General features: G+C 37.7%; 1 protein-coding gene across 1 annotated transcript in view; it reads left to right on the top strand.

The window, feature by feature from the left end:
- The window catches only part of AHRR (aryl hydrocarbon receptor repressor), a 63419-nt gene extending 43143 nt beyond the window's left edge, over positions 1-20276 (top strand). The window contains exons 4-10 of the mRNA XM_066205734.1: positions 8926-9015; positions 10311-10440; positions 11790-11923; positions 13238-13437; positions 15115-15233; positions 16185-16326; positions 18852-20276. Coding sequence (XP_066061831.1) covers positions 8926-9015; positions 10311-10440; positions 11790-11923; positions 13238-13437; positions 15115-15233; positions 16185-16326; positions 18852-19971 — 1935 coding nt within the window. The 3' untranslated portion in view covers positions 19972-20276. The remainder of the gene's footprint in view (positions 1-8925; positions 9016-10310; positions 10441-11789; positions 11924-13237; positions 13438-15114; positions 15234-16184; positions 16327-18851) is intronic.
- Positions 20277-22829: the final 2553 nt, after the last annotated feature.

Raw genomic sequence — 22829 nt, forward strand, 5'->3', positions numbered from 1 at the left:
CCTCTGTTTCTGCTCAGGCTATTTCGGTGCCTCTTGGAGACAGTCCAGTGGCCACATAACTTCCTCCTCAACAAAACATATTCTCCTGTTTCAACTCTGTTAGGTTTTTTTTTTCTCTCATTGACTTCAGAGCTAATCCTTGACAACTATTTCCATCAGCCAATAGGTTTGGTGTCTCTATCTGAGCCCTGCATCATACAGATGCATCAGGACTTAGTCTGCTACCAGAACTGACTTCTTGCATTCAGGCAACAAAGGCACTCATAACACATTGTAAATTTTATACCAATTTCTGCATTTGTGTTTCAGGAAGTGTTTTTGAAGATGGCATAATCACGTATTGCAAAAAAAAACCAAAAACCAAAAACCAAACAAACAAAAAAACCAACAAAAAACCAAAAAACAACCTAAAACATAGAAGAAACAGAAATACACTTTAAATAATTGCAATCCTACATTGTTTCATTTGTCCTCAACTGGTTGAATTGAAATTATAAATGAATAGCCTAAACTGTATGCACAGATGACACTTGCTTTCAGTATATTCCTCATTCTCAATTCAGAAAATCTCATGAGCTGCAGCCTTGCTATCTTCTCAATAAATTGAAGTGATGAGAAAGAAAGCAGGTCTGTGTCCAATCTTGAGAACTTCTGCAAATTTGCAGTGATTTTGTTTTGGAGGTTTTGAAAAAAACCCTACATATTTTACTACAAATATCAAATACATTCCATTTTCACTTTTTGTCTGCTTTAGTTAATAAAACTTAAATGCTCAAACCAAAGCAGAGGCTTGCGGAAAAGACTTGGGAAAGGATTCATTTGGTCTATAATGCAGCCTAAAATTTGCAGTTCTTGCTGCTGGTTAGAGGAGTTGTCTCTAACTTTCTATCCTTACCCCTCTCCAGATGATCCACTGTGATCACTTGATATCTCAATTAGAGGAAGCATTGCCTGCCTCTTTGGGTCAGCACAATGTCTTTACAGCAGGATTCACCCCTGCTGTCAGAACGGGATAGGGTGTGTTTGATAGAGGATACTTACAGCATACAAAACATGCATAAAATGATTACCTGCAAAGTAAAACTGTTCCCAGAGTCAGTTTCAGGAATGCCACTCTCCTTGAAAATGCTACTGACCTGAAATAGTGATTTAAAAGGCTGGTTTAGCATATATTATTGAACAGAATGTGAAATACAGATTGTTTTGCTCTTCTCCCCGCCCCCTGAAATAGTTTCATGTTAGAAAATGTGATATATAGTGCTAAATACACAGAAAAACAGTGCTCTGAAATTAGGACATAACATTCTGTTTTCAGTATATAGGCTGCAACATAGTCTCTTTTAGGTTTTGATTCCTTGCAGAAAGAAATGTCTGCCATTCATCCTCATTAGCAGTTTGCAAGTACAAATAAAAGTCAGCTGTGGATGGAATATTATGACGGCTTCCTCTCTTCAGGACTTGATGCACTTACATGTAAATAACACCGAAAAAAAATCCAGACATTTGGTACTTACATATGTCTAATTGTCCAACATGTTGGATAAATATTATTTGAGACTCTTTTCAGTAACTTATTTCTGTGAAAGATAATGCCTAATCTTACTACATTTGTTATTTCAAAGTCTACCTAACTAAATTTGTTATTACAAGTGCAGACTAGTGAGCAATTAATGCTTCATTTTGAGTCTTCTCAAATGGAATTAATGAGGCTCGCATTTTCTATATTGAAATTGTTGAAGAGAAGACTGAAAAGCTCAGAGCAGCTGCAGAATTCAGAAAGGACGAAGAGCTGAACTTGCACTGAAGATATGATATTGCCCCAGCTTTGCTTCCATCTGTGAATACAACATCTGCTTTTAAGGAAGTGAAATGAGAAACTGCATGAATCAATATAAAGATGGTTTCTATTTCCAAGTGTAGTCCAGGGCGTAGTATTTGTGAAAGAGCATTGACAGGAGGATTCCTTTACTAATAGGGCACAATTTAAATTCAACATCATGATTAATGAGGAGGCTAAAGAAATAGATATAATGATTATGCTGTAATTTAGTATCCCTTCATGATAATTGCTAAGGTAAATGACATGTTGCTCATCCACATACTCATTAACTCTCTAGCAAACATCATACCTATATCTATGTATTAATAAATAAAATGTGCTTTGCCCCAACAATTTTAGAATTAATAATTCAATTATTCTTCTTCATATTATTTTAATTAGTCTTCAGTACTTGTATACCATCCATTAACCTCAGGTAGCATTCATATCCTTGCTTCCCATATGAAATCGTAAATGGTAATGCAAAGAAATGAATACGGAAATTTTTACAACAAGACCTGAAAAAATCCACCAAACATTGTGATCAATAGAAGACATTTTTGGTGATAATATTGTATTCTAAACAAGCATGCCACATAACAAATTTGTACTGAGGTGTTCGGTATCACCCATGAATTTACTTTCGCATCAACAAAATCTTCCCTAACCTGCCTTCAAGCTATTAGTCATCAGTATTGCTTCTCTCTGGACGCATGGTCTGTATTCTCTTCTCCAGTGCTTAGTACTTGTGGAAAAAACGGGATTTAATGGGGATGCATCTCTTTCTAGTATGCACCACATCAACTTTCTACACAAACAAAGTCAGCTGATGCTTCAGCCCTTGTTTCTCAGCTCCATCTTGGACAGAGTAGTTGGTTTTGAGGCACCAGATTCATTGGGGACCAGCAACTCCTGTATATGTTAACAAAGAGAGGCCTTATCTCAAGGACTTGACACAGACTTAGCAAGCTTTGTTACAAAAGCTTAGCTTGGAAGGAATGTATAATGGAAGAAAAACTGCACTTACAGTCTTGCATCGTGCATTCAAAACAACTTCAAAGGCAAAGTTGTTCTTGGTTGTGTCCAATACTTATTACATATCAAGCATATAAAAAACATCACCATGGTTTAAAATGTGTTTACATGTGTGCACACACTGCAATCTCACCCTCCAGGGAACTACTATGTTTTCTTGAAAGTTTATAGCTCACAATTACCGGAGCCCAGTGACTTACATTTTCCTAACTGATTTCCAGGAGGCTGGTTTTGACTGCTGCCTCTTGACGAGCCACAGTGTTCCAGCTCCCTTGTTAGACTGAAGACAAGTTTATAAACAAGCATCTCCAAGGTTTCCCTAATTCCTTCGTGGAAGTGATGGGATATTAAAAAATGGAATAATGAGAAATTTCACCAGCTGAATGATTCACAATCATTTGTGCCTTTCAGATGGCCCAGCTGTTCCCTCTGACTGTAAATGGAAGGGCCAAGGTTCAAATCTGTCTGGCACTGTGAATGATCGTTGAAAATGTTGATCTTGGTAGGGCACCACTAGATGCTGAATTTCCATACTGAAAGAACCCTGAAGTGATATCCAGAGTCAAGGACACAGGCAGGAACATGAACTTTGTTTTATCTGGGGTGACAGAAGGAGTGAAAATGGCATAATGATCATATATACGTAATTCTTTGTATTTGAAAATAAACATTTCTTCTGTCCATGAAAACCAGTTTATCAGATTGAACGCTTTCTCTCTGAAAAGCTTCATATATAACTCCATGTCTGTAGACTTCAGCTAGTGCTTCCTTCCCTGGCTTAAATGATGGAAATTTGTCTTCTGTTTTGTTTCTTTTGCCTGAAATTTAATCTGTACACGCAAACTCTTGATCAAAACTGAATGCTTAAACAATTCTGCCACTTTCTTTTGCACGAAATAGTGCTTACTCACAGAAATATTCCTTTTGAAGTTGCTTTGTAGGTACCAGAGAAATACATAAGAGTCCAGAGGGCTAAGAGATACTCTTGTTGAGCAAAGGCCGTATTCTGACATCACCAGATATGGTATTTCTGAATAGTCTTTTATGCTGTTTTTTATTTCAGGGCTCTGTAAGTGTTAATTTTTTTCCTTTTTCCTTTTTTTTTTTTTAGTTTATAAAGCGAACCTTAGGGATTCAGAGGGATTTTTGAGAAGGGCAACTATGAATCCTAAACACACCAGTGGAAAGAAATACGCTTTCACTAAACAATGCAGTTTAAGACAGAAGGCACAATTAACTGTCTGCATTTTCCTCCTGATATTCATAAGACATGAACAAGTATATAATTTCCAGAGTTTTTAAATAGCTACTTATTTAGATCATCAGAAAATAGCCCCATCCCACATAGGACGCAAAAACCCAGCGATCCACTATTAAGTGAAGCTGTTCCAGATAAACTGCAAGCCAATTGACCCTGGAAATTTAGTACCCAAGTTGCGTGACTTGAAAATCTGTTCAAAGCAAGGCATGGCTGCAGGCCTTGACTGTTGTACTTTAGTAGCCATAGTAACATGGTCTCTGGAGACCTAATGCTAGTGAATTTTCCTTTATTTCAAGGAAGAGTAATAAGAGAAATGTGTATTGGAACTTGTTCTCTCTCTTTTTTTTTTTCCTCCTCCTTATTTTTACTATGCCATGACCTTGACCAAAATATCTTTGAAGTATTTTCTGGCTGATTTTCTGCTATGAGACTAGGAAAAAAAAATCAGGATATATAAAGGATCTTGCCAAAGGAAGTCCTATCTTCCTCAAAATATTTGCCTTCATTCCCAAAGAGAATCTCTTGACTAATAAAGTTTCAAAAACTTCTTAATGGAAGGAACTGATAACTTTCATCTCACAGCTACTGCGGGCACCAGAATAATATCATACTTTCTTTGAACTGACAGATTAATTGTTTTTTAGTTTCAGTAGCAGGTGCAGCTTTTCGTGAGTACATAATTGGATGTACATGTTTTTTCAAAAGAACACAGGCCCCTATCTGGTGCCAAGCTCTCTGGTTTTTTTTTTTCATTTGGGAAAAAAGTCCCACATGATTTCATTTTTTAAGTACAATGTAGAAAACTCATGTAAGTGTTTTTAAAAAGCCAAATACAAACAAACAAATGTTCACAATACATACTTAAGTCTGTCTCACATGTTTCAGCTATTATCCTGGATTAGAAATTCCATCTGTCATTGAATCCATATGGTTTGCCAAATGGCAGTTTAAAACTGTGTATTTTTTGCAGATTTGAAGTTAGTTGTTTTTTGTTGTAAAAGTTTTAAGGTCCATACTAATGCTTTTGTGTGTTTGTTTCTATGTGTGTATGTGACCCTCTGTTCCTGTGTAAGAATATGCAATATTGCAAAAAAATTTTAGGATGCAAGTGGACTTTACTGATTGAAACACATTTGTGGTACACAAAACAAATACCACCACCAATGAGTTGTGGAGTTTGGTTATTTGCCCCTTTAAATACCAGACCCCCATTTAGGATTTCCATTACTTCCGCTAAGAGGATTAAAGTGAAATGAGGAGAGCTGTCTTTACTTCTCTGTGCTGTCCCATCAGTGTTCAGGGCAAACGTGCTCTCATTAGGGAGTGTAAACTGCACAGGTATGAGGCTGGTCCAGGTCCTTTTTCCCATTTAATTTTGCCAAGTTATCCATTACCCAGGCATGTGGCTGCTGTGGTTCTGACACAGCACACCTTTGCAACCTCCTGTTCACTGGAAATGAGAGAAAGCTATTGCTGAGAATTTTGTTTCAATAACTGAGAATGTTTAAAAATCGTAAGTGGAGCCATACACTTTGTTGTGCTGTTTAATGTGAGACGTGGTAACTTAGAACAAAAAAGCTGGGAATAGTTTTCACTCATTCTCGTGGACTGAAGCTGTCTCTCCTACTCACTCTAACAAGTCACTAGGCTTCTGGCCAGAAAAATGGAAAAATCACTCTGCAGTGTTACTGTAAAGGATTTCAGCATGGAGTTGTATTTGGTACCTGAGAGATTTATCTGAGAGGTTGGAAAAGGTATTTCCCTACTGATTTGCAATCACCATTACCCACTCGGGGTGAGTAATGTGCTAGCAAACATCCTCCTCCTTATCCCCACCCGTGGTAAGTAGATAAGAGAAGTATAAATCCCAGCCCATCTCTGACTCTACTGAGAGTCTTCTGTGTTACAGATGTCTGTTTTCCCACTGAACTACAGTTTGGGGTAATAGTGAGAATTTGCAGGCGTGGATAAGACTCGCTGGTATAAAGTTTTACTTGATATCCAGCTTGTCTGTTTTTAATGTGTCTGAAGCAGCAGGTTTCCCAGCTAAAATGAATTTAGAGACATGGAATTTGTGTTACTCCTCAATGGAGTCATGTGGCTCCATAAAAGTTGTTTTTGCACCAAAGTTGATTTTGCTTCCCCTGCTTGCAGGGCAAAGTTTCTGATGTCTGCAGTTGGGGTGGTGAAAACCCAGGGGGTGCTTATTTAAGAGATATAACCTCACGAGAGGACACCAGCATTTTGAGAACAAACTGAAAACAAAGCAGGGAAAGTTTGGAAATCTCTTCATTTACATATTTGCCTCAAATCCACAATTGCTTCTGGCTTAACCTAAACACATGGCTCCTTGAACTTTTCCTCCATTTCTTCTTCCCTCTTCCTCCCCCTCACCTCTTTCTTAATATATCCTCCAACCTCACAGATGTAGTTACCAGTACACTACTCTGAACCCTTGGAAATGCACATGGTCCCATTTCTCTTTCCGGTTTTAAAAACTGTTACACCTAGTCCAGTCTGACTCTTCTCTGTGAAAGAAAAAAAAAAAAAAGGTGTAAAGAAAAACCTTCATACTTTCCACTGTGGGGGATCAAGTCTTACATTTTAAGGGTGGAGACCGATATCTTGTGTATGTGTCTAGGCCTAAAGAGTATGTACCAAAATCTTGAAGAAGACTAATTTTTTGAATAGATGAATTTATCTCTTGATTCATACAAGCAATCCATGACAAAGACAGATATCCCTACAGGGGCTGAAAAACTCCAGCTTGCCTGCAGGACAATTGAGGATACATTTTAAGGATGTTCAGCATGATCATGTGTAGCATTCTTTGATAATATTCAGATCTTGTGATCATTGTTTAAGCTTTTCCAGGTAGGGCTTGGTGTAGTAGTTTGCATAGCTTAAGAACTTTTTTAAATTAAGCACATTTCTTTCATTTTTAAAATGTTTTTAACTTCTACCTGGTCCAGTTTCACGGTAGACTTGAAGTCTTTCAGAATATGCATGGTAAGAGCCACAGACAAAAAGGAGCTCCCTTAAATATCCTACAGTTATCTTTATGGAAAATGTTAGTCGGTCCAAATTAAAAGGCCTGCCAGATGCTCAAAATGTAATAAAATTCCTAGCACCACATCACTGATGGTTTCATTATTGTGAAGACAAGGCTAAAGAGACAAGATGCCAAAAATGCTTTCTTGTCTCCATTTGACATTGGAAATGTACGTGACAGATGCCACCCATGGAGGTTCCCCTCAGTGCACTGAGAGGTGCAGATGTGAAGATGCAGAAATCTTGACATACCATCTTTCGGTCGGTGAGGTGCAGGGCAGGGACAAATTTGGGCATTATTTAGAGCAGGAAATAGCACCAGTTGAGCAAGTCCTTGTGCTTGAAGACAAGGAGAACTAGTATTCAATGCAAGCACAACCAGGCAGAGATCACTCTTATTCTGCAAAGGATCTGTACCTATGAAGCTGACCTGGAGCTAAACATGATTTGCCATTGACTGTTCTTAGCACTGACTTATGGTTAGTGTTGACCTGATTGAATCACTTCCTGCTACAGCCATTGAAGGCTCTCCACTACTTTTCTCTAGTCATTGTTTCAAAGGTTCTTCAAGGCACAGAGCCTCTGGCCATGTGCAGTCCCATGGGGCCACGTTTCCAAAGGTGCTCCACATTTATGATGGGAGCCAAACCTCCTGAGGAGGTCAGTCTATTGTGACTGACTCTTGAAATTCTGCCCACCATTGTCACAGTGGGAACAGCTTTCAAGCAGTCTTGGAAATCTGGTCCTTATTTAGGAACCAAAAAGAGAACCAAGCTCACAAAAATATGACAGTATATCTGGTTACTGAGCAATTGAAAATCTGTCCTCACTGTGTGTCACGATTAACTCAGGACTAATAGGCACATCAGTAAATTGAGAGCAAGGTAAAGCAAGGATAATAACAATATAGTAGCTATTTGAACTGTAATCTCAAAGACCTCAAAACCACCACATAAAAGGATCTAGACTGCCTTGGAGTAAAATCCTGCTGGAATAAAGATACATTACCAAACCTTTATCACGGGAAGAGAGGCAAAATTAGTCAGTCCTCATGCAGCATGATCTTAACATTTGCATCATGTATTTAATTTGATCCTCACTTTTATTTTTGGATTTCTCTGGTTGCTTTCCTTTCATCACCAAGTGTGTAAGAATTAATTTAGCTCTTTTCTAGATTGAACATTGTTTCATACCAGTGAGGTATTTATTGCCTACTTTTTATATTCATTGCATTTATGTAATTATGCTCTGTATGTATTTTTATAGCGGCTTAAGAAAAAAAGCCATAGGAAAAAATACAGATCTAGTTTTAAATTCATAGTTACAACAGCACATGTATTTAATTTTCCCTTTGGATATTACTATATTATATGTATTAATGCATATATAGTCAAATCAATTATTATGGAATGTGCAGTTTTAAATTAAAAGAAAAAACAAAGCAGTTGACACTTGCCATTAAACTTTTAATTCCATGAATTAATGAGCAAATATTATTATGCAGACAATTAAGCAGACAATAAACTAGTAATTTAATATGGTTGTTATACTGTAATTAACTATTTTAACTTTTTTTAAAAAAGAAAGAAAGCATGTTCCAGGTTGTTAGTCATTTATCATGTAGGAAAGAATTTAGTGTCCAACTTTTTGCAGAGTGAGTTTTTTCATTCCTAGGTTTTTCTTAAAATTATTGCATTCATACTCATTTTATTCTTTATCTTCTGATTATCTTTTAAAGTATTTTATTTGCCTTTTTCAGTCACTGAATGGTTTTGCCTTGGTGGTGAGTGCAGATGGAATGATATTCTATGCGTCATCGACAATTGTGGACTATCTAGGGTTTCATCAGGTAAATATATTGAGAAATACTTAGAATACCCAGTCACTGACATTATGTTGACTTTCTTGTCAATATACATACACTGTCAATATTATAACTTCCGTTATTATTTTTAAATGCAGTACTGTATGTTGCTACCTTAACCACCTTATCCTTCTACTTCTGATTAGACATACACTTACTGAAATAAGGTTATTTTTACTATTCCATCTCAGACTATTTTTTTTTGTAAATCTGACGGGTGAAGATTTATTTCTTTTAAGTTCCTTTTATATAGCTTTCATTAGCAGAAACATGATCCGTTATAAAACTAAGATTTAGCCAGATGTTTCTTTTCAATTTCAGTATAAAATGCTGCTTTTCTAGGCTCATTGTCTGTGTGTGACAAATATATTCTAAAGTCACAGAATAACAGAACCATACAGTTGGAAAGGACCTCTGGAGGTCATCTAGTCCAATCTCCTTCTCAAAGCACATCAAGCTAGAGCAAGTTGATTCAAGAGTGATCAAGCTTTGAGTTTCTATGACCCCTCTGGAAGATGTATTCCAGTGTTTAGTCATCATGACTGTATTTTTTTTTTTTTTGCTTATAATTAAGTCCCAGCTTCCCATGTTGCCACTTGTGTCTGTTGCTTCTTGCCCTGTCACTTTGCTCTTCTGAGAAGAGTCAGGCTTTGTCTTCTCTTCCCCTCCTCATTTGTTTGATGTAGACAGCAGTATGTTCTTTCTGTGGTTTTCCCTTCCGAAGGCTTAAAAAACCCTGTTCTTCCCTCCTGGATGTGCTCCAACTCTCTTAAATGTCTTGGTAGCAGTCTCCTGAGCTCATTTTCTTTTCATGGGGTGCCCAAAATTAGGAGAGAAATTTGCTTTTGCTGAATTTCCTGAGGTTCCTGTCAGCCTATTTTTACAGCCCTCTGAAGAGCTTCCCTGCCCTACCCAGCTGGTACCCTCTGCAAACCTGCTGAGTGTGCACTTTATCCCACGATTCCTTAGTCAAGAAATTAAAGAGGGTTTGTCCCAGCATAAATCCCTGGGGGACACCACTAGTCATCACTTGCCAGTTGAATGTTTATTACTCACATTTGCATATGTACAAAAGAGTTAAGAATAGAAAGAATCATCTTAGGATGTGAAGGGGAAAAGCAGATGTTGAGAAGTAGGGGCCTTTGAAACAATTTTCCTCATTAAAGTCGCTCTGAAGGTGTCCTACACCTGCCATTATTTTAAGCAAAGTATCAATCTAAACATAAGCGGCTGCCCCCCTACAGTTACTAATTAACCATTCCTTGTTATAATTGTTTCAGACTGATGTAATGCACCAAAACATATATGATTACATTCACGTGGATGACCGCCAGGATTTTTGTAGACAACTGCACTGGGCCATGAATCCTCCCCAGATGTTGTCGGGACAGCAACTACAGTCAGAAACAGGTGGGATTGTATATGTTGATTGGAAACATAGGCACCACTGTACAGAGGTAGAATTGCACTCCACCTACGCCTGTGTCACTACCATGTCAGGTCAGATTCTTCACTGGAAAGATGCACAGTGGCCATTTATTTATGTTATTGTCTCAGAGATGACATTTCTCTAATGTGCCTACATATATTCACCAATTCATTCTGCCAAACTTCTGTTGGCAACAGATCAGGACATCAATAGTCCTCTCATTGATACAAAAGGTTTCTGTACAGAACCACCGTGGCAGCATCACTTTCTGCCATTTGTTTTCCCATGCAAAATGACAAAGACAGGATCCTCCTGAAGAACAAGTAGGTTTAGCAGCAGCGTACATTTTCCTCTGAGACTACACTTCACTAGGATGGGAGTTGGATGCCTCCACTCAAGGTTTCTCCTATGTGAGGTATTAAGTTGAAATCACAGCTACAGAATTATAATCAGGTTGAGATTGTTAACCTTATAAAGAATTCTTGATCCCAGCAAAATGTATGCATTTCACCAGAAGGTGAGGTAGTAATTGAGGAAATAAATTGGGAGGTATAGTCACCAGATGAGTGGGGAGAAACTTACAAGAAATCCTTCAGCAGCCTCTACAAAGTGCTCAGGAACACAGTCATGAAACTTTGGTGGAATTTCTTGCATTTCCTGTAAAACGGTTTCTGTATTTTACAAGTCTTATAAATGTCTGAGGAGATTTGCAAGATTTTGTAGGAAGATGCAGGAAACAAGCAAAACAACATGCATCAATATTTCAAACAATAAAATTCACAAATATCTGGATTTTTTGTCCTAATGTATATTGTGGAGAATTTCAGGTTTCAAGTTCATAGTTTTGTATGAATATTTGTGTCTTTTGGGAAATATTTCAAAAACTGTGCACTAGCACAAAAGAAAAAAAATCAAGGAGGCTCAACAGCAAAACATAAGCTAATCATCTACTGTCCATGTTTTTGTTCTGTTTTTTTTCCTAGGATTAGAATTTTTCCTTATTTTGTTCTCCTGTCTAATGCATTTTCTGTGATCTCTGATCTCAAAACCAGCAACATCTGTTACCCTGTTTTGCGTCATTAAAAATCACAAAAACTCAGGAAATAAAGTCCAAATTTCTGAAGAAACTCACCCAAATCCCATTGCAGAGATTTTATTTCTCTTTTGGTAGAGCATATGCAGATGTATCCATACATGACACCGTTGAATATTCGCCCATCCATAAAGCAATTTTTAGCAATTTCTGTAACAGCTTCCTCAATTAGCTACAGAACATTTTCATTATTTCTTAGTGTGATCTGATATATGTTGCCTCCACTGTTGTTCCTAGGAGAAGAATATATTCTCAGTAAATTGTTCAAAGCACAAGAGAATGACAGCATGACAACAGATTATTCTTCCTTTTTAACTCGCTGTTTCATCTGTCGAGTTCGCTGCTTGTTGGACAGTACTTCTGGATTCCTTGTAAGTACAACTTCACTTAAATGGTTGTAGGCATGACACAGTAGATTTTAATTAATTCTGATGAAAAATTCTTTAACATAAATATTATGGAAATCCATGGACAGGATACACTTTTATTTTGCTGTGCACTAACAAGAAACACCTAAAGATAATTATTAATATGGGTAAAGAGTGATGGGAAAAAAGAAGGTTGTAATACTTGAAACTGAAAGACTTAAAAAATTTTTATGTTTTAAGCTCTTTTCGACAATATCTGTCCTAAATTTGTACTGGGCGTAGCACAAGGGTGGTGAGTCTGAATTTCAACAATTAACATTTAAGCCCAAAGTATTTGCTTTAAGGAGAAGGAAAAATAAGGATCTGTTTTTTCCCTTTTGTAAAGAGTCCTTAAATAATAAACCCCAGAATTAGAAAGTTTCTTGCATGCTCCATACTAGGAGCAGTTCATTTCTAGAAATCACTTCTCCATTTCCTTGGTAAAAACCATTGCTGTTTCTGCTTATGGGAAACTCCAGCATGTGCAAAGAAAACGAAACAATCAGCATGAGACTGGGAGGTGCAAGTTCTGTCTCAGATGCTCATTTGCTGGAAGGTTGCGGGTCTTAACAGCCACCATTTCTACATCCCTGCTTTAATCTTGTAGCTCTGGAAAATGCCTAACTCAAGCGGGCTGATTTTTCACTGGGCATTTTCTGGTAGTTAATTTTTTCACTGAGAGACAGCAGCTTGCTGTTAACTTGATCCCTGTCTTCTGACTACACAGACATTAGAGGCAGGGATGGACAGTTCTTTTCAAGCTATGCACTTTGTATCCAGCTGTCTTGGGCCTATCTTTTCCCTTGGCACCTGCCTGCACAGTCCTCGGGTTGTGCCAGTCCATGTACTTCCCAGAGAAAGTGCAGAGTGAGAGGAAAGAAACTAAGAAACCATCTTGCTGGAGAGAACAGAGCTTGGAAAAATAATGGTTCCAGCTTCAGTGGGGTACAGAGGAAACAATTGTTTGTGCCACTGAACATGGCCCATTTTGGCAAACAGAACATAACACAGAACTTCTACTTCTGAGTACACAAGAGAGGACAAAAACTCAACATGCATCAAAAGTCTCATCTTACTGTTGATAGTACCTCCACCCATTCTGTCTCTGAAATGGCATGGTTTAAATTATATGAAGAAAATGAAATTCCTAGTTTTACTCCCTGATTCAAAACCAGGTTTGGTGTTAAATAACACAGCCCATAAGTTGTATTAGTATTTAAAATGTTTATACATCAAATACTTGAGGGTTTTTTTGTTTTGTTTTTGTTTTAATATCAGACAATGCAGTTCCAAGGCAAACTAAAGTTCCTCTTTGGACAAAGGAAGAAGTCCTCATCAGGAACAGTACTGCCACCTCAGCTGTCCTTATTCTGCATAGTGGTACCACTTCTTCTCCCTTCTGTGACAGACATGAAGATGAAAAGCCTGCTTGTGAGAGCAAAACACAAAGCTGATGATGCAGCAGCAGTAAACACAAAGTATTTACAAATCAATCTTTTGGCATTTAGTGAAGATTATGGGCTATTAAGCATGTAAAAAACACAAATTATGCTAAATACCTCTCCATTTTCAAACTTTTTCTCAGAAAAGTGAATAATTTATCTGGATTTAACTACTGAATACAAAATAAATGTAATACAATTACTATAATATAACATAATAGAATGCAAAATGGTGCAATATATTGTATTTATTTATAATACATGTTAAGTACTATATTTCAATATATAAAATTTTATATTAGAAATGGAACATTAGGATATCTTTCTAACCATCAGAAGTTACCAACTAAGTAAGCCAGTCTACTAGCTGTAAAAGTGGAAAAGAAAATGTATTTTTACTGTGATTTTCTAGTTTCAGTATCTTCTGCTACCACAATTATTTTGACTGGGGCATTTTGGTAACAAAGGAAAAGGAAAACTTCAGAAAGCTGAATGTGTGTGTGTGGGGGGGTGGTGTTCACAAAGACTCTAATGAGTTGTACTTGGTGTATGCTTTTATCTTTCAACAGAAGTTTTATGAACACGTAAGTTTACAATTGCATTAGGTCGCTCGGGGCTGATCATTTGGTAGCAATCACAAAAGATCAGGACAGATTTTGTTCAGACTCATCTCCTTCCTAACACTTATTTTTGTTACTCCTCTATGGCAGAATTTGTTGATGTTTGAGGCTAGGATCATATTTTCCCTTATTTGCTTAAATAAAACCTTACAGTAAGGAGTTCTATTGCTGTGAAGCAAAATGCTTGTCAGGATGATTGACAATATCATGATTTGGCTTTTAATTGGATTATGCTTGTGTATGTGTGGATTCACTATCCAGATGTATAATGTGGTTCTAGCACATACATCCTTTTGAGAAGAACTAAATTGCTGGAAGCCTGGTATAATGGACTATGCAGGCTTTTGGAATAGAGTTGGAAAGTCATTTCTAGTTGCTGGTTTTTCCAGTGGCTCAGGTGAAATTAACTGATGATCAGAATTGAGCTCCTAATAGAGATGCTTTACTACCTGACTGGACAGTGGCCAAGGATTTGACAAGAATGAAGCAAACATTTTTCTTCAGTGTTTCCTTTGGTTCAGGCCTGAAGCATGGTAGCCAAGGATGGTGGGCAGGTTTACAGTCTTTTTTTTTTTTGCATGTTCTCCATGCAGGGAAGCATTTGTAATTCAGTGTGACAGAAATTGCACCCTTTTAAAGCCCTGATTCAAGCACTTTTGACTAAAGATTGGAAGAAATACGTTCAAATTATATGGTGCTAATTGCAAATTGAAGTAGTGCTAATTCTTAAATGCATTGCTGGTCATTGTGATGTACGTACCTCGAATGTAACTCGAATAGGAAGAGCAGTATATACACAGCATTTGTCTCAATTCCAGATGAAATTTATTTTTCCAGATATAGTAAGTCATGACCAGAATATTCCTAAACATAACTATTCCTCTTAATTGAATACAGAACACCAGTCACACACTAGTTGGAGCAACTAAATGATGCAGGAAAAAGATAATTATTTAGTGCTAGTTACTACATACTTAAACCAAACGCCTTTGCTAAGGGTCACCAGCTTGACGATCATCTCTTTTAGAGTCTGTGATTCTACTGTGTTGTCATTCACTGACAAGGAATTTTCCACATTTTCTGCTCTCTACAGCTCCTGTTCAAAAGGCAGTTCAGGACTTTGTGAAGCAACAGAATTGTATGGAAGAAACAACCACCATGAAGGTGCCACCTTCACTAACGCATTACAGATCGCTGAAAACCAAATCAAAGGTACTGCTAAGTACTTCTAGATTATATACAGGTTACGGAAAAAGAACCTCATCTTTTATTTTCTCCTGAGAGGTTTTTCAGGTTTTGGTCCAAATGCTCTCTTTCTTCTCCTTCTCCCTAACACCCCTTCTTTTAAAAAATACTAAAAATTTTCCACCTCAAAAGATAATACTGAATCAGTCTGTGATTTCAGAGTGGGCAGAAAATTTACAGAGAAATAAACAATCATGGTAAACAGTAAATAGTAAATAAATGGTAGTAAAAGAATACCCAACATATGCTTGCCTAAAAGTGGCAGTACTGAATAACTTTATTGGAAAACCCTAATAATTAATAAAAATATCTATCCCTCTTTGAAGAAAACTGGATGATATGTTACAAATGTTAGTTTTCCCTAAAGATTAAAAAACAGAGGAAAATTATAATGCATTGTCTTTAAAGCCCATGATGTGCCCACAGCTTTGACTCATGCTTTTCCAGTGTTTGGTTGTGGAAAAATTACAAGAGTCTAGGCTCTGTTTCAGATTTTACAATGGATAAAATTTTGATGGTAAGTCTACTCCACTGGGCAACTTCTTCTTGAGCAGACTTGTACTCATCCTTCTGTCATATCTGCTGGAAATCTTTAAGGTCTTTAAAACCATTCCTTTCTTACAGCTCCATCTTTCACAAATATTTTTTGTGGGTATAGTACTACTACTGCCGAGAGGAAAATATTAGAAGGAATGAGTAATACTAAAAATCCTTGGTTACAGTTTAAGTGCCTTACTAGGTTTTTCAAATTTTAGTTTTAAGATGTAATTTGCTTCATTTTGTGACATATTTTAGCTGGTACTTTCCTATGTTGATGCCTTTAGGGCAACAAAGAAATCTTCGTACATTCACAGTTTAGATAACAAAAAATACTCAATACTGTTGTTATTTAAATCTATTTTCTTTTAAATTATATAGCAAAGAATAATGGAGAAAATGGCATTTCTCTAGTCAAAGTACAAGCAAATGAAGATCACTGGGTCTGGGTTCAAGCTAACACTCAACTTCTGTATCGAAGTGGTTGTTCAGAATATGTCCTTGCCCAACAGCAAATGTTAAAGTAAGTATATTTTCCAGTAACAAAAAGAAAAAAAAAAAGGAAAATTAATGTATTCCTTTTGTATGAAATCTTTCAAAGGGCTCTAGTGACCTAAGAGAAGAGCTGAAGGAGAAAAATATAGTTTATTTATGATATGGAAATCTACTTCTGTCTTGGAACATATGAAATGGCTGTTACAATTCTAAACAATATTTATATTCTGTCTTCAGTGTTTTCTTCTTCTGAAGTTGAGTATACATATACACTAACAGAGAAAGAAAATACTTGATTATTAATATTTGATTTTTCTTGCACAAAAACATATTTTGGGTTTTGTTTTATATTGCAGGTGAAAATCTAGTGTCCTAGTTTTTCTGCATATCAGCATTTGATTACGTTAAGCCTTTTCTCTTCCTTCATGTAAGACAGCTGAGCTCATGTTTTTAGTTGTGTATGTGCAACATAATCTAAAGAACGGTACCCATATAAATTGTATGCTTATAGATAGATACATCTAGTTGCCTGTAGGCTCAGTCACGGAGTGTAAACTAATCTCATAGATTTGCATTCAGAGAGGAGTTCTTGGATGAGTTTTACCCTTTTTTCCTAAATCCTTCCCCCACGGGACTGTCTGTTCCAGTTCCTGTGGGCCTTTTTGAAATATCTCTTCAAGCTGGTCTGAGGGAAGAGGTAAGAGGGTGGACACAGTGAGCAGGGGCCAGGAGTTTCACATGGCCACCATCTGATCCAGTGCTAAAAATGTGGCTGTTATCCCAGATTTTTTCCTTCAGAATGCCTTGCAGGTGGAAGATATAAATGAAAAAAAGTCTTTGCACTTCTAGAGTGGATATTTCATTGCAGGCGGTGTATCTCCCAAAATCCACATGAATAGCAGGGGAGGTCCCACCTGAGGATGCTGCAACATTTTACATTTACTGGGATGGCACAAACATCATCTTGCTGTGTCATTGAACAAATTTCTATCAAGAAGCAGAATAAAAGGGGCTGTTTCTTTTATTAGTTTCTCTACTTCCAACATGTTTTTGTGTAATTAAGCATGTTTATTTAGTTACATTTTTGCTTCCTGAGTGATTAAAATCCTTCCTTTGTGCTTGATAGTTCCCACAGACTGAGGTATTACAAGAGTTGGTCTTGGTGATTATATTCAGTTCTCTCTTAGTCTGTAATAGACTCTGAATTTGCTACAGCTTTTCTTGGTTGTTGTTAAAATCTATGCTGTCTTTCAGGAAACATAGATTCTTTTGGGGAATTTTCACTGGATACTATTTCACTGTAAAATTCTTCATTTGGGGGTTTAACTTTTTTTTTGATTATTGCATTTTGTTCAGTCCTGTGCTTCCCAATTTTACCATTTTCTGAGAAGCATGTTCTACAGCAAACTTGTATCAGACTATTTGCATCTCAATACTGTCAATAATAAAAATAGGAATATTTAGCAGAGGACTGAAAATATTTAATGCCTCATAAAAATAAGAGAGAGAGAGAAAAAGTATTCTTCTTTCGTGATGTACATTATTACAGTGGGACGTTCTGTCTTCGTAACAACGCGGACTCCCTCTACTGGAAAATCCTTTTCTTGCACATTGATTCGATACCCAAGGAAAAATTCTATTGTGAACTAAGAAAAAACTTTGTAAACCGCTTAGTAGCTCTTCAGGTTTTTATACACCGTTTCCTATTGTGATGTCTGCTTCTTGTTTGGAGAGGGATGAGGTGATTTCATAGCACTTGACCCCATAGAGTTGGGAATCAGCACATTAGTAAATTCAAGAACTAAATCTCAGGATTTGGACTCCAGTTCTGAAAACAGCTGCTTTGGGCATGGAAGTGCTCATGCTACATTCTCTGCCAGTGTTGTTCTTTAATGTCGAGTACTTCAGCTGGAGGTCATGGAAAATTAATTCACTGCCCATCTTAGAAAACAAAAGGCAACATAAATTAAGTTAGACATATAAAACGAACCTACACCAAATATAAACATCTGTGACTATTTGGTTATTCAATTTGGGCATTTTATTTCCTCTCAGCTGGGTTCTCAAAATGTAAGTCCTCCATGGTTCTCCCTCAAATCACTTCGATCAGAAAGCTCTTATGTGTCCAAATAACTCCTTGTTAACAAAATAGATCTCATTTAAGATACTACTTGTATTTTATCTCTGGAATTTTCTACACACAAATATTATTTAGATATATTTTAAGGGAAGAAAAAAAGTGTAATGGGATTACCGTATTGTGCTACAGTATTTAGGTCTTTACTGAACTGTGTGCCTGAAATGGAAAAGCAATGCATGAATTCAAATGAAGCAATGCCTCCGAAAGTTAGCTGTGCATAAACATCGACACCCAGATGCAGGGGCATTCTTTTCTCTCACGCAAGTGAAAAGATTAGGTGCACAAGAGTGTGAGAGTCCCATATTGCGGACAATGTATGGCTTATAATGCAAGTTGAGCCACTCTGTATCCCAGAAAACAATAATTTAAAAACCTCTGATTGTCTGACTTCTTTTTTCTACTGTTATTGAAAGGGAAGAAGATGAACAACTGAAGATACTAAGTGGTTTTGCCAGTTTGAAAGGAAACCTGGAGGGGCTTTCCTATAACAGTGCCATTGAAACTCTGGGCCAGTGGAAGCATCTTAACTGGGCTGCAGTGAAGAATGAACAAGATAATGTAAAAGTGAAGTTTGAGCCTCATACTAATGGTGAGTGTTTTATGCAAGAGGAACCTCTCAGTTCTAACGCATCAGTTTTAGGCATTCAAAACAACTGCACCACAAACAGTAGCTGGACTTTAAGAAACTCAGGTTCTTGTTCTATGAGCCAGAGAATGAACACGTGTCCAAACAGGAGAGCTGGATCATTCTACAATAGAGACCAAAATTTCTTAAATTTGGCATCGACTTGTCCTTCCCACTGGGGGAGCACAGAAAGTGGCCAGTCTTACTCGGGGCTCCAGCAGCGCTGTGCAGAGAACTACGCGACAGACCATCTGAAGCTGCAGAGACCATTGATATCCTCAGAGACTCTCTATGACACAGCCATTCCCTTGGAGATGCCTATCAAAACGGAATACGACTCTGATTCTGAAAACATTGCTGATAACCACCTGCTATCACAGAGCCGAGCCTGGCTGGATGAGAGCGGCTCGGTGAGAAGGCAGGTGTCCAGCTATCCCAACAGAATGCACCTCAAAACAGAACCGGACCTCTGCGAGCCAGCCTTGCCTTGCCAGAAGCCAAGGCACTGCCTTTACACACCCCATAACTGGCAGTGCATCATAGCAAATCATCCCAACAACCTGAACTTGAATAGAGCTTGCAAGGGTTCACGGAGCAAGGAGGTGGCCCCATTTTGCCCTCAGAACTCCTCCATGTGTTTGGAAGGCATGCCCGACCTGCCACATACGGCTTGCTACAGCCACTTCTACAGCCCCAGCCCAGGGGAGGAGAAGGAGCAGATTAATGAGGTGTTCAAAATGCCATGTGAATTTAAAAACCCCTGCTTGGTTCAAGCAATCAAGCGTGAGCCCCTGGATTCTCCACCATTGTCCAACAGTGGACAGAACAGAGTACATGCGAGCTTCCCTGAAAATACATTAGCAGGTCCTGTGCCTCATAAAACCACTGAATGTACATTTTTGCAATAGATTTTATAACATTTGAAATATTTATAATGTTAAAAGCAAGAAGTTGTAGATTCTCTTCCAGCTGAGTTAAATGACTTACTAAAATCAAAAGCCAGTGGAAAGATTTTGAGTGTGTGTGCGTGTGCACCTGTGTGTGAGAAGTAACTGACAGAGGTGCACACATCCTACCCCCCACTACTGCCCTTCTCTTAGTGATCTTTGGAAAGAGGAAAGAAAGATAAAACCTCAGGCACAGAAAAATAATCATTACTTGCTGCACAGGTATACCTGATCATTTTTCTTTTATCACCTTTTGTCTTGGTACCCATGACACCTTTCCTCTCTTGTCTACAGTTCTAGCAGTTTCTAGCAATTGCAAGGTCTAGCAATTTCCGTTTCCTTTGTTCTGTTTGTTTTTCTCAAGCTGATGTGAAGCCTCTGTGCAAATCAAAAATGTTTATGGTCTTCATTGTGGCCACTTTACCATTGGAGTTTTTGCTTTATAATTATTTTTCTACTCTTATAAGAAGGATCAGCTATTCCTTCATCCCAGCACTAAATCAATGGCAATAGGAAAGGGCTTCCCAACATAACTTCTTAATTTAAAAAAACTGCATTAGTAAAAACAATGACTTGCATAAATGAATTAGAAATTATTTCACTTCAAACTGAAGTTACTCCTAATTTTCTTGATAATATTATTGCTTTAGAATCCATATTTTTCCATTTCATTGCCATCAGCCTTTCATGTTGCTGCTGAAAGACTGAACAATGAGATGCAATCCCCTTCTATAAATGAGTTACATAATGCTGTTAAGTATATGTGAGAACAAAGTATTTCTCTGATTATTTTCCTTCCTGTTACTTGTAACATCAACAAAGGAAATGCACTTTTTTACTTGATAGTATTTCTTTGACTGATAGCAACTTGTTAGATATCATCACCTTACATCAAAACCAAATCCCACACTAAGATTATTTTCAAAAACATCCTAGTTTCAATCCCAAAAGAAACCCTTAATCTTACTGAGAGGTGGCTGTATACCTTTCAAAAGCACTTAAGTGCACTTTCGTGCTTTTGAAAACAGTGTATACTTTTCTTTGAACCCAGACAGTAAGGTATTTCCACAACAAAAAAAATAAAGTTGTATTTTGGGTTTTGTTATTGTTGTCGTTTGACTCCTGCACTAACTTTTGTTTTAAAATTGCACTATTTCAACTTTATATCAACTTCACTTATATAACAACCACATCATTTAAAAAAAGGTTTAGATGTATGTATATGTGCTTTTTGAAAGAAGCCCTGTAATGAATGTTTTCTTTTTCAAAATGTTATAAATAATTATTATGTCTTCCTTTATCTATTAATTACAAAGAGCATGGCTTTACGTGCCAGATGAGTGGCATAAAATTCCCCCAAATGCTTTAAATATGTGGGACAAGTGAAGTTTTCTGGTAGTGCAATGGTTCTGCACCTGGGAGGCTGCTCTTCTCCAACAAGCCTGACCACCTTTTCTGACAGAATTTACTGACTGTGCATTAGAGTTGGCAGGTGCAAGAAAATACATTCTCTGCATGCCAGTTAAGTGCTTATGAACTGTGGTATGAAATGCTGCACACTGGACAATAATGAGGGGCAGTAAAGAGATACAACATCTTACTGTATCTCGGGTTAAATCTCTTGTTGTCCAGTTGACTATATCCAAGCCATGAGAATGCTTCCTTTTTTGTGTCAGAGGTACATCAGCTCCCTGTTGGCCATGTGCTGCCTCTTGTCTGAGACAGTCTTTATATCCTTGCTTTAATACTCCTGCCAGTGGCTGCAATGCAATATCAGACCCCATTCTGAAGTGAGACCGCAGTGTGGAATTTACACTGCTCTCCAGTACACCACTGTCCACATCACATAAATTCAAGCCAAACTGCAAAAGTACTTGTGGGCAAGTAAATTTGCTCCTCATGCAGAGTGAGACTGCCATAAACCAGTGTTGCTGCACAACCTCTGCCTCATTGCTTCACTACCTACAGAATTACAAGCAGCAGAGTTGCTTGCTCTCTGCTCTCACAGAGTTGCTGCTATAGTCATTTGCTTGGCACGTAGCAGTGGCACTGCTTTTGTGCTGGTGTCAGACACTCTACCCTGTGCCTCAGAGCTGCTTGTAGGGCTGTGTTATTAACCCTGTAATATTCTCCAGTCCAGCTTGTGCAGCTGTTGGCCAGAAACGAGGTTATGGAGAGACAGGGTAGTGTGGGAACTGATGGCTGGGAGCAAGTGGGGGGACACACCTGCCTGACCTCTGAAAAGTTGCTTTTTCAATTCCACATTTGGAATCACTGTCGCACCCCTCTGAATGAGAGTACCTGGGCTTGGTTTCACACTGCCTTGCACTTTCTCAAAACATTTGCATTGATGCAGTGTGACTGTAAAACAATGTTATCTTCATGTGGACATGCTGGTGCCTTTTGCATAATGGGAGTGGTTACACCAGGTCCAACTCTGGAGAGGACTGTGCCACCAAAAGCCTTGTCTGTGCTTAGAAGTATTACCTGCTGTGACACGAGTGGGAGAACTTTACCAGCCAGGTTTCTCTCTTCAGTGCAGAAGCAATTTATGTTAACAACAGAAATTCACTGAAGTTCTCCCTGTTACAAAATTAATTGTTTTTTTTCTTAATTCTATCCGCTCCCAGGCTTTCCTGGCACATATCAGTTAGAATTATTTTTCTCATGTTTCCAACAAACCCAGAGACATTTTACACGTCTTGATCGTTATTATGGAGGTAGGTGAAGTTTCTGCATGTAATGGAATGTAATCTGACATGTGAGATGTAATGGGTTTCTAGGTGGATGGATGAATGTGTGACTCAAAAGTGAGATGC

Source organism: Chamaea fasciata, unplaced genomic scaffold (assembly GCF_029207755.1).
Source record: "Chamaea fasciata isolate MVZ Bird 193981 ecotype frontalis unplaced genomic scaffold, bChaFas1.0.hap1 SCAF_1, whole genome shotgun sequence".
Taxonomy (NCBI): Eukaryota; Metazoa; Chordata; class Aves; order Passeriformes; family Sylviidae; genus Chamaea; species Chamaea fasciata.